This window comes from Lepidochelys kempii, chromosome 2 (assembly GCF_965140285.1).
Source record: "Lepidochelys kempii isolate rLepKem1 chromosome 2, rLepKem1.hap1, whole genome shotgun sequence".
In the NCBI taxonomy this organism is placed as follows: domain Eukaryota; kingdom Metazoa; phylum Chordata; order Testudines; family Cheloniidae; genus Lepidochelys; species Lepidochelys kempii.
The window spans coordinates 229,302,848-229,315,772 of record NC_136381.1 but is presented as its reverse complement, the minus strand read 5'-3'; the positions used below and the strand labels follow the sequence as shown (position 1 = coordinate 229,315,772).

At 38.2% G+C, this 12,925-nt stretch overlaps 1 protein-coding gene across 1 annotated transcript in view; it reads left to right on the top strand.

Annotated features, from left to right (window-relative positions):
* Nucleotides 1-12,672, top strand: part of MINDY3 (MINDY lysine 48 deubiquitinase 3) — a 100,140-nt gene extending 87,468 nt beyond the window's left edge. Inside the window, exons 13-15 of the mRNA XM_073334111.1 lie at nucleotides 4,862-4,949; nucleotides 8,474-8,545; nucleotides 11,606-12,672. Of these exons, the coding sequence (XP_073190212.1) occupies nucleotides 4,862-4,949; nucleotides 8,474-8,545; nucleotides 11,606-11,755 (310 nt within the window). The 3' untranslated portion in view covers nucleotides 11,756-12,672. The remainder of the gene's footprint in view (nucleotides 1-4,861; nucleotides 4,950-8,473; nucleotides 8,546-11,605) is intronic.
* Nucleotides 12,673-12,925: the final 253 nt, after the last annotated feature.

Here is a 12,925-nt window from a genome sequence, read left to right as displayed (position 1 = left end):
TCCAAATCCAGCTTTCTTTCAGAATTGGCTGCTTGGGTTTTAAGATATTTGTGGCATAATCATGACCTCTTATTGCATATGGAACATCAGGTGTTGTATGGTCAAGAATCATTCACAAGAAAGGCATACCATATTGAAAAGACTCTTTTCTGCGGATAATGCTGTGGAATTTCTCCATATCCATAGTCTGCAATATTTTCTCTCTGTTAAAGAAGTAGTATAATAGAGTAGGTTCTGACTTATGTAGGTTCACCACATTTTTCAGCTGACATCTAAGTCTCTGTATTTCGGGTTTCCAGTCCATGAAATATGGAACAAACTTAAAGAATGTAAAGAGTATTTGGATTCTTAATTCCTTATATGTCGGTTGCAAATGTGGTGTTCTTCGAAGCAAATAACATCTAAATTATGTATAGTATACATGTAGTTTCCTATAAGCTGCTACCTCAGGCTGTGATCTCTTCAGATCTCAAAACCTAACCACCCTCAGACCTGCTCAGTATTTGGGAGGTGTGCAAGGAAAACCATTTGTGGTCAGATAGTTATGCTGTTGACTCAGTAGATGGAATTATTGTATTTCAATTCTGAACTAATTCCTGCAACATGGCATTGAGGGCACTATTGCTGAAGGTGTCATTTTTAATTAGAGATGAAATGAGATTCTCAAACTCATAGATATTAAGGTCAGAAGGGACCATTATGATCATCTAGTCTGACCTCCTGCACAATGCAGGCCGCAGAATCTCGCCCACCCACTCCTGCAATAAACCGCTCACCTATGTCTGAGCTATTGAAGTCCTCAAATCATGGTTTAAAGACCTCAAGATGCAGAGAATCCTCCAGCAAGTGACCCGTGCCCCACGCTGCAGAGGAAGGCGAGAAACCCCCAGGGCCTCTTGCAATCGGCCCTGGAGGAATATTCCTTCCTGACCCCAAATATGGCGATCAGCTGAACCCTGAGCATGTGGGCAAGACTCACCAGCCAGATACCCGGGAAAGAATTTTCTGTAGTAACTCAGATCCCACCCCATCTAACATCCCATCACAGGCCATTGGGCCTATTTACCATGAATAGTTAAAGATCGGTTAATTGCCAAAATCATGTTATCCCATCAAACTATCTCCTCCATAAACTTAGAGTTTAATCTTGAAGCCAGATAGGTCTTTTGTCCCCACTGCTTCCCTTGGAAGGCTGTTCCAGAACTTCACTCCTCTGATGGTTAGAAACCTTTGTCTAATTTCAAGTCTAAACTTCCCAATGGTCAGTTTATATCCATTTGTTCTTGTGTCCACATTGGTACTGAGCTTAAATAATTCCTCTCCCTCTCCGGTATTTATCCCTCCGATATATTTATCGAGAACAATCATATCTCTCCTCAGCCTTCTTTTGGTTAGGCTAAACAAGCCAAGCTCCTTGAGTCTCCTTTCATAAGACTGGTTTTCCATTCCTCGGATCATCCTAGTAGCCCTTTTCCGTACCTGTTCCAGTTTGAATTCATCCTTCTTAAACATGGAAGACCAGAACTGCACACAGTATTCCCGGTGAGGTCTCACCCATGCCTTGTATAACGGTAATAACACTTCCTTATCTCTACTGGAAATGCCTCGCCTGATGCATCCCAAGATCGCATTAGCTTTTTTCACAGCCATATCACATTAGCGGCTCATAGTCATCCTGTGGTCAACCAATACTCCAAGGTCCTTCTCCTCCTCCGTTATTTCTAATTGATGCATCCCCAGCTTATAACTAAAATTCTTGTTGCTAATCCCTAAATGCATGATGTTACACTTCTCACTATTAAATTCCATCCTATTACTATTACTCCAGTTTACAAGGTCATCCAGATCCTCCTGTATGATATCCCAGTCCTTCTCTAAATTGGCAGTATCTCCCAGCTTTGTATCATCCGTAAACTTTATTGGCGCACACCCACTTTTTGTGCTGAGGTCAGTAATAAAAAGATTAAATAAGATTGGTCCCAAAACCGATCCCTGAGGAACTCCACTAGTAACCTCTCTCCAGTCTGACAGTGCACCTTTCAGTATGACCAGCTGTAGTCTCCCTTTTAACCAATTCCTTATGAACCTTTAAATTTTCATATTGATCCCCATCTTTTCAAATTTAACTAATTCCCCTAATTTGTGATTACTAAAGATCCTATGATACTCTTTAGAAGATCAGTGTTGTTTAGCCCTGGTTAGAATTTGATGGTTACATTTTACCTAACTTCCATCTATATTTTCAGTTAGTTAACGTTTACTTTCTACATAACAGCAGCCATACTGGAGTCAGACCAGTGGTCCATGTAGCCCAGTATCCTGTCTTCTGACAGTGGCCAATGCCAGATGCTTCAAAAGGAATTAACAGAACAGGGCAATTATCAAGTGATCCATTCCCTATCATCGAGTCCTAGCATCTAGTAGTTAGAGGCTTAGGGACACCCAGCGCATGGGGTCACATCCCTTACCATTTTAGCTAATTCTTTTTTAATCCAGTTAGTTTTGTTCTTCACAACGTCCCCTAGTAATGAGTTCCGCGGGTTGACTGCATTATGTGAAGAAGTACTTTTCTTTTGTTTGTTGCAAACCTGCTGCCTATTGATTTCATTGGGTGACTCCTAGATCTTGTTAGGTGAAGGGGTAAATAACACATTCACATTGTCCATATCATTCATGATTTTATAGACCTCAATAATATCCCCCTGTAGTAGTCTCTTTTCCAAGCTGAATAGTCCCAGTCTTTTTAATCTCTCCTCATATGGAAGCTGTTCCATACCCCTAAATATTTTTGTTGCCCTTCTCTATACCTTTTTTCATTTCTAAAATCTCTTTTGAAATGGGGTGACCAGACCTGCCCTCAGTATTTGACGTGTGGGCACACCATGGATTTATATAGTGGTATTATGATACTTATATTTTACTATATATCCCATTCCTAACATTCTAATAGCTTATTTGACTTCTTCCGCATATTGAGTGGATGTTTTCAGAGAACTATCCACAATGACTCCAAGATCTTTCTTGAGTGATAACAGCTAATTTAGATCTCAATATTTTGTTTGTACAGTTGGGATTATGTTTTCCAATGTGTATTATTTTGCATTTATCAACACTGAATTTCATCTGCCATTTTTTTCTTGCCCAGTCACCCAGTTTTGTGGGATCCCTCTAACTCTTTACAGTCAGCTTTGGACTTAATTATCTTGAGTAATTTTGTATTATTTGCAAACTTTGCCACCTCACTGTTTACCTCTTTTTGCAGATCATTTATGAATATGTTGAACAGCACAGCTCCCAGTACTGATCCTTTGGAGATGCTATTTACCTCTCTCTGTTCTGAAAACGGATCATTTATTCCTATACTTTGTTTCCTATCTTTTAACCAGTTAATAATCCATTAAAGGACTATCTTTTATCTCATGACTGCTTAAAACCAGGCTTCAAACTTAGTGTGGCTGAGAGGTTTTTAAACAGTTGCTGTATTATTTTCTAGAGATGTATTTCATTGAGTAAAGGGGTTTCTCTATATTCATTAAGTTAATTGCAGAGCATTTGAAAAGTGGTATACACTTATGGGCTTATCTACAAAGTGGAATAATGCATCTTACAGGGGTGTGATTTCTAATGCGCACTAATGTGTTGCATGTTGACAAGTCCATGTAACCTGCTGCACTTTAACATAGCTCTGTCTGAAACAGTACTATGTTAAAGTGAGCTGTGGAAACTGTAGTGTGCACCAGCAGGCTCTACATGGGCCAATTTAATGCACAATATGTTAGTGCACGTTAGAAATCACACCCTCATGCTGCACATTGCTGCTCCCTGTAAACAAGCCCTAAATATGCCTTATGTGCATTCTGTCCACTAATCCGTCATGCCTAGAACCTGTTCTAATGTTCCAAAACTGAGCAGTTTTCAGACTGCTTTAAAAAAATTAAAATGTCTAACACACCAAAGATGTGGCTTACTAGCAGAATGGTAAATATTCTGTCATGGACCAGTGACAGGTTTAAAATTAATGTTAAAATTCTGCTTGATTTACAGGAGAGCTAGTTTAGATACGGTGTGAATTCTAAAATTTCTCATTCAGAAGCCTATCCTGATAAGCTTTTAGAACTAGACTGAGAGCTAGGAAAAATATGAATACTTTTTAAAGCTCTGCTAAACAGTCTGTAAAATATATTGCATAAATAGAAATGTAAATGTTTTATTGACACTCATTTACAACAGCTGGCAAAAATCCCGCACTGCTGCCAATAAAGCTTTTATACTACTCAGTATACATACAAAAACAGAAAGAATGAGAGTATACACTATCAAAATAAATGTTAAGTGGTTTGGGCTACTTTAATATGAAAGGCATTTTGTAAATATACAATGATAAACATGGGACCTTATTTCAATGAAATTTATTCTTATCAAACTTAATTTTAAAAACCTCTGAAATGTATTCATTGGTGGCTTTTCAAATCTCCACTTAAAAGCAGGTTGTTTGGTCAGAACTCTTCAAAGAATGACTGGCTTGTGTGTTTAAGATGAGGAATGCTTGCAGCATACAGCAAAATGTCTTCTGAGTTAAAGTGTAGGTTTTAGTTTGCATGACTTTCAACTGACTTTACCTAATAAGGCAATCTTTCAAAATTATAACTACTTCCATTTTAAATAACAGATTACTTTGGTTTAAAAATAACTGCATTTTCTCAAATCTGGTGCCGTTCTGGTGCATTTGTCATTTTAAGAGTCTAAATAAAAAAAACCTCAATATATTTGGCAGTCAGAAGTGTTGTAGTACCCCATAACATAGTCATGCAAGAATAAAAATGTGCAACTCATATTTTTGTATCCAATGTTCTTGTTTTAGTGTAAATCTCATGAAGACCAAATTAGACCCAGAAGGACTAGGAATCATATTACTGGGTCCCTTTCTGCAAGAATTCTTCCCTGAGCAGGTAACATAGATGTTTTTTTTTTTTTCTCCTTCTTATGCCATAGAACACTTTGTATTTCACTAAATAGGATTCTTCAGTGATGCATTAAACATTCATACCTCGAATGTGCATTTTTGCAAAATTATTTAGTCTAATAAATGTTACATTCCTTTGATTACTTCGGGTCAGCTGGTAACTCTTAGCACTGTTCAGTTAAGTATAACTGTCCTATGTGATTTAGCAATCCAAAATGTTAAATGAAAAGCTATTCTAATTTGTAGCCTTCGCACCAAAAAGCAATCTCCACTGAAGCTGCCAAGTGTCAGATAAGTAGAGCCCTGTACGGCTGCATCCGAACTATATCCACAAAAATTATCTGTGGATATCCGCAGTTATCCGTGGATTTGCAGGGCTCTACACTGGGGACCAGGCTGAGACTCCAAGACATATTCTCTCTCACTATATAACTTGAAGCTATAGTTAGTAAACAAAATAGCCTTATTAATTTCAGCCATGTTTGAAATACAGGAAAATCAGCATTTGTCAAAGTTATGAAACTTTATTTTAAAGATTCTAAGTGTTACTAAGGAAAAGTGAAACAGCCACAACTATTTTAAAAGTATACTTGGCAATGCACCTTTTAAAGATGTAATATTGATGAGAAAAATGTACTGTAGTAAAACGATATTGCAAAGTGTAACACTAAGGTATGTCTACACACGAAATTAGGTTGATTTTATAGAATTCGGTTTTATACAGTAAATTGCGTATGTCAACACTAAGCGCATTCAGATGGCGGACTGCGTCCTCACTACTGTGGCTAGCATAGACTTACAGAGCGGTGCACTGTGGGTTGCTATCCCACAGTTCCCGCAGTCTCCGCTGCCCATTGGAATATTGAGTTAAGCTCCCAATGCCTGATGGGGCAGAAACTTTGTCGCGGGTGGTTTTGGGTACATATCGTCGGGCCCACCTCCCTCCATGAAAGCAACGGCAGACAATCGTTTCGCGCCTTTTTTCCAGGGTCCTGTCCACCGGCCCCACTCAGCCCGCTGCCTGTCTGGGTGATCGGAACCCCAGGCAGGCCATGGGCTGAGTGCTGCCAGTCTGGGGCTCCAGCCGCTGGCTCCTGCCAGCCGGAGTCCTGGCTGCTGGCCCTGCTCAGCCCACTGCCAGGCTTGCCATACCACGGCAAGCATGGAGCCCGCTCAGCTCATCATTACCGTACATCTCCTGGGTGCTGCTGGCAGACGCGGTACTGCATTGCTAAACAGCAGCAGCCCTTGCCTTCGCAGCAGATGGTACAGTAGGATTGATAGCCGTCATACATCTCCTGGGTGCTCCTGGTAGTCCTTGGTGAGGTCGATCGGGGCGCCTGGACAGACATGGCTATCCTCCTCTTAGAGCACCGAATGAGAGTGACTCCAGGTCATTCTCTTCTTTAAGTTTTGTCTCATGGAGATTCAGTCCTGCCTGGAATATCATGTGAGCTGGAGGCTTCTGCCTCAGGCTGCTCTCCCAGCGGGCAGCACTGCGTGGTCGCATCTACCCCAGCCTGCCCCTTGCTCCCATGGCTCATGGAGCCTGGACAGTAGTAAGGAGCAGTTCAACTTGTGGAATGACAAATCCAGAACGAGGATTGTACTCTATGGGCCACGTTACGATTATTTCAGAGTCCTAGATAGCATTTAGTCCTTACAGAAAGCTTCATGAAAATTTTCCCCTGCCCCTAACAAAAATGTTAATTTATCAGAGCAGCTGAAAGGGTAAGGAACCCGGGACTATAACTTAGAGAGAGCTTCCATATTATTTAACGTATAATTGATATAATTCAAAGTAACATTTCACAGCGCGGTCTGTTCTAAGACTAAAAATGCAGGAGGGGAGTCAGAAAAAGGAACAGGGACCTGTTTCGGCCCAGGTTCGAACCAGGGACTTTTCGTACGTTAGGTAAACATGATAACCACTACATTACGGAAACCCAACTTGAACGTATCCCTCGCGTGGGCCCTATTATACTTTATGTAATGTGTGGTTGTGTATTATTAGTTTGGTATGTCAGGGGGCTTCTCTTTTTTTGCCACAAACTTTGCCAAATGCACAGGAATGTTTTCTCTAGTTACAGAAGCTGCCTGATACAATGTCTATATCTATGGCCTTCCTGCTCGCAAAGCAGTCATGCCCCCGCCCAAGGCGGACACATGTGCCTGTGACACAGCAACCTGGCTCGAGCAGGAACTCTAGCAAGGCATGATACTTTGCTGTTACACAAACACAGCAGTTCTTTCCTGTCCTCTGCCACTGAATGCCTCCATGCATTAAGCTGTGCCCTATCAGTGTGGGAGGACTGCATGAGCTCGGAAAACATGTAATCGCGAGTGCGGGGGTTTTGCCTTCTAATCTGTGATAACCTCAGGGATAGAGATGATAGGGAGAGCGTAGAAACATTCTGGGGGGACTGCATGGTCACCTATTCTGCTGAGTTCGCCACACTGGCCAAACAGGAAATGAAATTCAAAAGTTCCCGGGGCTTTTCCTGTGTACCTGGCTAGTGCATCTGAGTTCAGAGTGCTGTCCGGAGCAGTCACAATGGAGCACTCCGGGATAGCTCCCAGAAGCCAATACCGTCAGATTACGTCCACACTACCCCAAATTCGACCCAGCGATGTCCATTTCAGCACTAATCCCCTCATTGGGGAGGAGTACAGAAATCAATTTTAAGAGCCCTTTAAATCGACAAAAATGGCTTCTTCGTGTGGATGGGTGCAGGGTTAAATCAATCTAATGCTGCTAAATTCGACCTAAACTCATAGTGTAGACCAGGGCTAACACTACGGTGATTCTAAAATGTAGGCTGCAACATTCATTTTCTTAAGATTGAAAGTTTCCACAGCTGTGGAACCACTAGAAAGTCTTCTGAATTAAATTTTATATCATACGAAAACTGATATGTTGCAATTATTGACAAGTCTGGAAGCAATACACCACTGACAAATTGGAATTAGTTATTTTATTACATTTAAATACCACTCTTTTTAACTCCAGACATGATTCTTCTGCACTTTTTGGTAAGTGAAGAAGGAATTCTTTTTTGGAAAATATTTATTAAATCTTTTACTGAGTACTTAAGCATTCTAACTGTATCAGACTTAACAGTTTTAAGTGGCTAGTATGTTTGGGTGTTGAACATGAGACACTTCGGGAGGCCCAATTCTCAGAGTGTATATGCTCAACTCTTTAAAAAAATAATAATAATTAATAATTCCACTTCCAGATATCCAGTTGGGCACTGAATCATTAGTCTCTTGAACATTTTGGGTTGCCTAATCTATTAACAGGTAGAGGAACTGATTGACTGGGTGTTGTATTTTTCTCCTATGAGGAGCCTGGAAAATCTTCAGTATCTTGTATCTTAACTCACTTCCTCCCCCCCCCCCCCCCCACCTGCTTACCCCTTTTTCATCAAGCAAAGTAATTGTAAAGAGAAAAAGGGTGCACGTTAAACTGGTTTTATGATATAAAATGAACTGTCTTGTTTATACTAGGACTCCAGGATTCCAGAGTCATTCACTGTATATCACTACAATGGATTGAAGCAGTCCAATTATAATGAAAAGGTATGGTGATCTGAGAGAAAATGAATTGAGACCTGCTTAGGAGAAACCAGTAATCATGACCATGTGATAGCAGTTCACTGTCTTATGTGAAATGAGTTTGTCAGTGCCATTCCTTGTGTCCATATTGCAGAACTGCCACCACATTTGACACTGAACAGCTAGCCAAGTAAAAAATTTTCGATAGAAACTTGTTTTGCACAAATTTTCTGCTTTCCACAGAAAATTGATTCTCTCCCCCTTCCCCCCCCTTCCCAAAACCAGAAGTATTTCAATTTGGAAATGCTACCTCATACTCCAGTTCTCTTCTATATACCATGCTCTCTGGTCAAACCATATTTACTGTGATACACCAGTCACTCTTTTGCAGAGAGGAGACAATGCATCATGGGAGATGTAGTTGGACCCAGAGAGGAGAATGGGGTTATGAGACAGATGAACTTAAACTCCCATAAGGCACCACAGCAGCATTCAAAATCAAAATTTCTGGTCTTGGCCCAAAAAAATTGATATTCAAATTTCTGTCAAATCAAAGATTATTCTTCAAAGGAAAAAAACATTTTTCAACCAGTTCTAATTAGCAAATTTTGCTACCAGTCTGAGTAGAGATCACAAGGAATGAATAAACAGAGACAACTACCAGTGAGGAGGTCCTTCCAGAAAATGCATTTTGATTCAATCACCATTTAATGCTGGTTGAAATCAGAATAATTTGGGATTATAAAGTCTTTAGAATTAATTGCTATGGAACTTCCAACAGTCTCATATTCCAAATGTAGGCAAAGGTACTCAGATTATTATGATTGCCTAGCAGGTTGGATTGATTTAAATCTGATTTTAATCATAGGTTGATTATTATAGGTTGTTACATTTGTTCAGATTGTTAATTGTAACATTTTTATTATGCTTCAAAATGGTGAACGAGGCAGTTCTAATTTACTAATTGACAAGCTTTTGCTTGCTTTTTTCAAGTTTCAATTTCAAATGGAAATTCAATTTAAAATGCACAAATATAGCATTAATTTTTTTATTAAATTATTTTAAATGTGCTGCTTACATACAAGAGAAGTTACCAACCTTTATTAAAACTAATTTATTAAACAAAGGAAGCATTTTCTGTAGTTAGTGAATTGACTGATTATTTCTGGTTACCATGTCCTTCAAAATTTTAGAACTAGTAGATCTCATTCTTTCACATTTTGTTTTCCTTTCCAATCTATGAATAATAACCATCTTTCCTGCTTTTTCAATACATAATTGGCTTCTTAAGTTTGAATTAGGTCATTGAACTGAATTTATTGAATGAACTGAATTGAATAAACTGAAGTGAAGAAAACATTCTTTCTGCACCTTGCAAAAGAGACTAGTGCTGTCAAAAGCTGATTTCGCATTTCCAGCAGACTCTGGTGTCAGGTGTTTGAACTGGTGGCAGTCACTGGCTAATGGTTTGACTTTCTTTAAAAATTGTCAGCAATCGTGTACTGCTTAGTATTATATTACAGTATTTAATTTTAATGGATTATAATAAGTTTGAGCCTTAACATAGGATGACAATTTCAAATTTAATTGTAAATTTTTTTAACAAATGGATATTTTTATTGAAATGAAAAGTATTTGATTTTTTTAATCTGTTTTTATCCACTCTGTTGCCTGGTTATTTTGTATACATATTTTTTAAAGTTTAACCTTACCCACCATATATTTGTAACAATGATCTTCTAGAGAATTCTGGCTATTATCTTTAAACAATATTGCTGAATTAAACTGACTACAACAAGGGCTTCATAGTATGAATCTAATTAACTCTAGTTGCCTTGAACCCAGGGAATAGGGGACTAGCTGATATTTTGAAAATAAGAGTACATTTAACTTTGGGACAGGTAAGCTGTAGCAGTAGAAGTTATTTTCCTATACCTTTTGTCTACTTACTTTAAGACCAAAATATTCAAACATGTTTTGCTAAAGTTGGGCATCTAAAGAAGTGACCTGTCTTTCAGAGGTGCTGAGCACCTGCAGCTCAAATTCAGTGCAATGTGTGGGTGCTGGTCACCTCTGAAAATCAGGCCACTTAGTTGGATGGTTAAATTTTATTCTGTGTGTGCTTATTCATGAAAGCATGAAATACGAAATATAAGATTTTGTTCATCCTCATTGTTAACCCTTATTTTCTTGTGCACATTTGTATTGGTTGTCAATTTCTTTTCATTTGTTCTGTCTACTGACACGTGTTATGTTAATTCACTCCTCCCTCTTTTCTGTTGCATTTGAATGAAAAATATCAGATTATTTATAGTAACATGTACCAATATGAGCAAATTTCAGTGCTCTAACTTCATAGTTTCAGAGTAGCAGCCGTGTTAGTCTGTATTCGCAGAAAGAAAAGGAGTACTAGTGGCACCTTAGACTAACCAATTTCTTTGAGCATAAGCTTTCATGAGCTACAGCTCACTTCATCGGATGCATTCAGTGGAAAGTACAGTGAGGAGATTGGTTAGTCTCTAAGGTACCAGTAGTACTCCTTTTCTTTTTGCATAACTTCATAGTGTTTCCATATATAGAGACGCAGACTTTGGTGCTGCAAAACTATGCTATTACTCACCTGAAAATTTGGTCAAAACATGATTTCTGACTTCCTTGTAAGACTCGTGCTCTACTATAAGGAAAGATTTGTACATGTTTTGCCTGTTGTGCTTTTTCATCTTATCTAAAGCAAATTGAGTTTGTTCAATGAATGGCCTATTGCCTCAGACTTTTTGCATCATTTAAGTTTTCAATTTTATTTTTTTTCTGCTTTGGCCTTTGTCAGTATATGAACAGCATGACTAATCTGTGACCTGAATAGAAGTTTCAGGCATCAACACCTACTAGTTAGATACTCTGGATCTCATATTTCAATAAATGTGAACCACTTGTGTAAAACTTTAATTTGATTTGAGTTTTTCCTTTTGTTATGAAAAGCATGCTTTGTGACAAGTGGCTTCCTACACTGTGAAAACAACATTCTATGTCTATCTTTAAAGGTATCTCAGGAAATATACTGAAGTAATCGTTTTATTTTGACAGGTCATGTATGTAGAAGGCACAGCAGTTATTATGGGCTTTGAAGATCCAATGCTACAGACTGATGATACTCCAATAAAGCGCTGTTTGCAAACCAAATGGCCATATATAGAATTACTCTGGACCACGGATCGATCTCCTTCATTAAATTGATGTGTTTAGAAGAAATGCTATATTACTGTCTAATGCTTTACTGGGGGATTAAGAATTGGCATTTGCTGAAAGCAGTATACTTGACTGTATGAAACTGTACACTGCTATCATTGATAAATTGTAAATAATGATTACAAACACTTTTCAGTGTTAATTGAAATATTTACTTTTTTTAATCAGATTGATTTCTCTTTACAATAGTTTGTCATTTTTTTGGCCATTGTGGTAGTATTGTGAGTTCTGTTCTTTTAAAAAAGGCCTACTTATACCATCTGAATTTGCCATCTCATAAAGATTTGAAAAATGTCTAATACTGCAGTATCTGCATGTTAGGTATCAAATTAATCTTTCAACAGTAAAGTCATTCTCTGTTTGCTTCCTCTTGAATCTTTTGGGCACGTTTTATTATTTAAATTATACTGGCTTATGTTACAGTATCAGTTTGTGGTCTGGACTGGCCTTGCACTGAATGTTTAAATGAGCTTAAACTCTCTGCAGTTTTTTTTTAAATTTGGCTCTAACTAAACAACTTTTACAAAAATGGTAAAATTGGGAATAATTTCTAGGCTCCTACTAAATATAAATCATAAAAGCCGTTTCTAGGCGGTTGTATATTGCTATGGCTTAGCTATCTGGCATGTTAAAAGTGAAGACAGTATGAGGAAAAATAAGTGTGTTAATATTTATTCAAAGTTGTATAAAGGAAATGTAAAAAATCAACAGCAGGAAGAATTTGTTCTATAATCTTTAAATTGTTCAGATATATAGTATTGCCAAATACCTCTTCTCAGTTTGTCCAAACAATGTAAGCCAGCTTTATTGTATGTGTTAAGTGCATGAGAACATCTGTTATTACATGAGTATATGCCTTTATTTATTATCTAGTTGTTAGCCCTAAATAAAAACTTTTCCCTGAACTATGACCTAGCACTTTCAAGTTTATTTTTTCAATCTGACCTGTTTACTTCCTCTTCAATTTCTTTGTATTGAAAAAATAACTGGAGAGTAGAGGAGCTAAAAATGGACAACTTTTGAAGTAGAGTGATCTCTTGTGGATATAAACACAAGTTAAAGAAACTAAAGGATCACTTTAGTGCAGTTGACCCACTTAAACTTTCTGTTCACAGACCATAAATGCATAGCGTATATTAATATCAAGAGGGCTGAGAA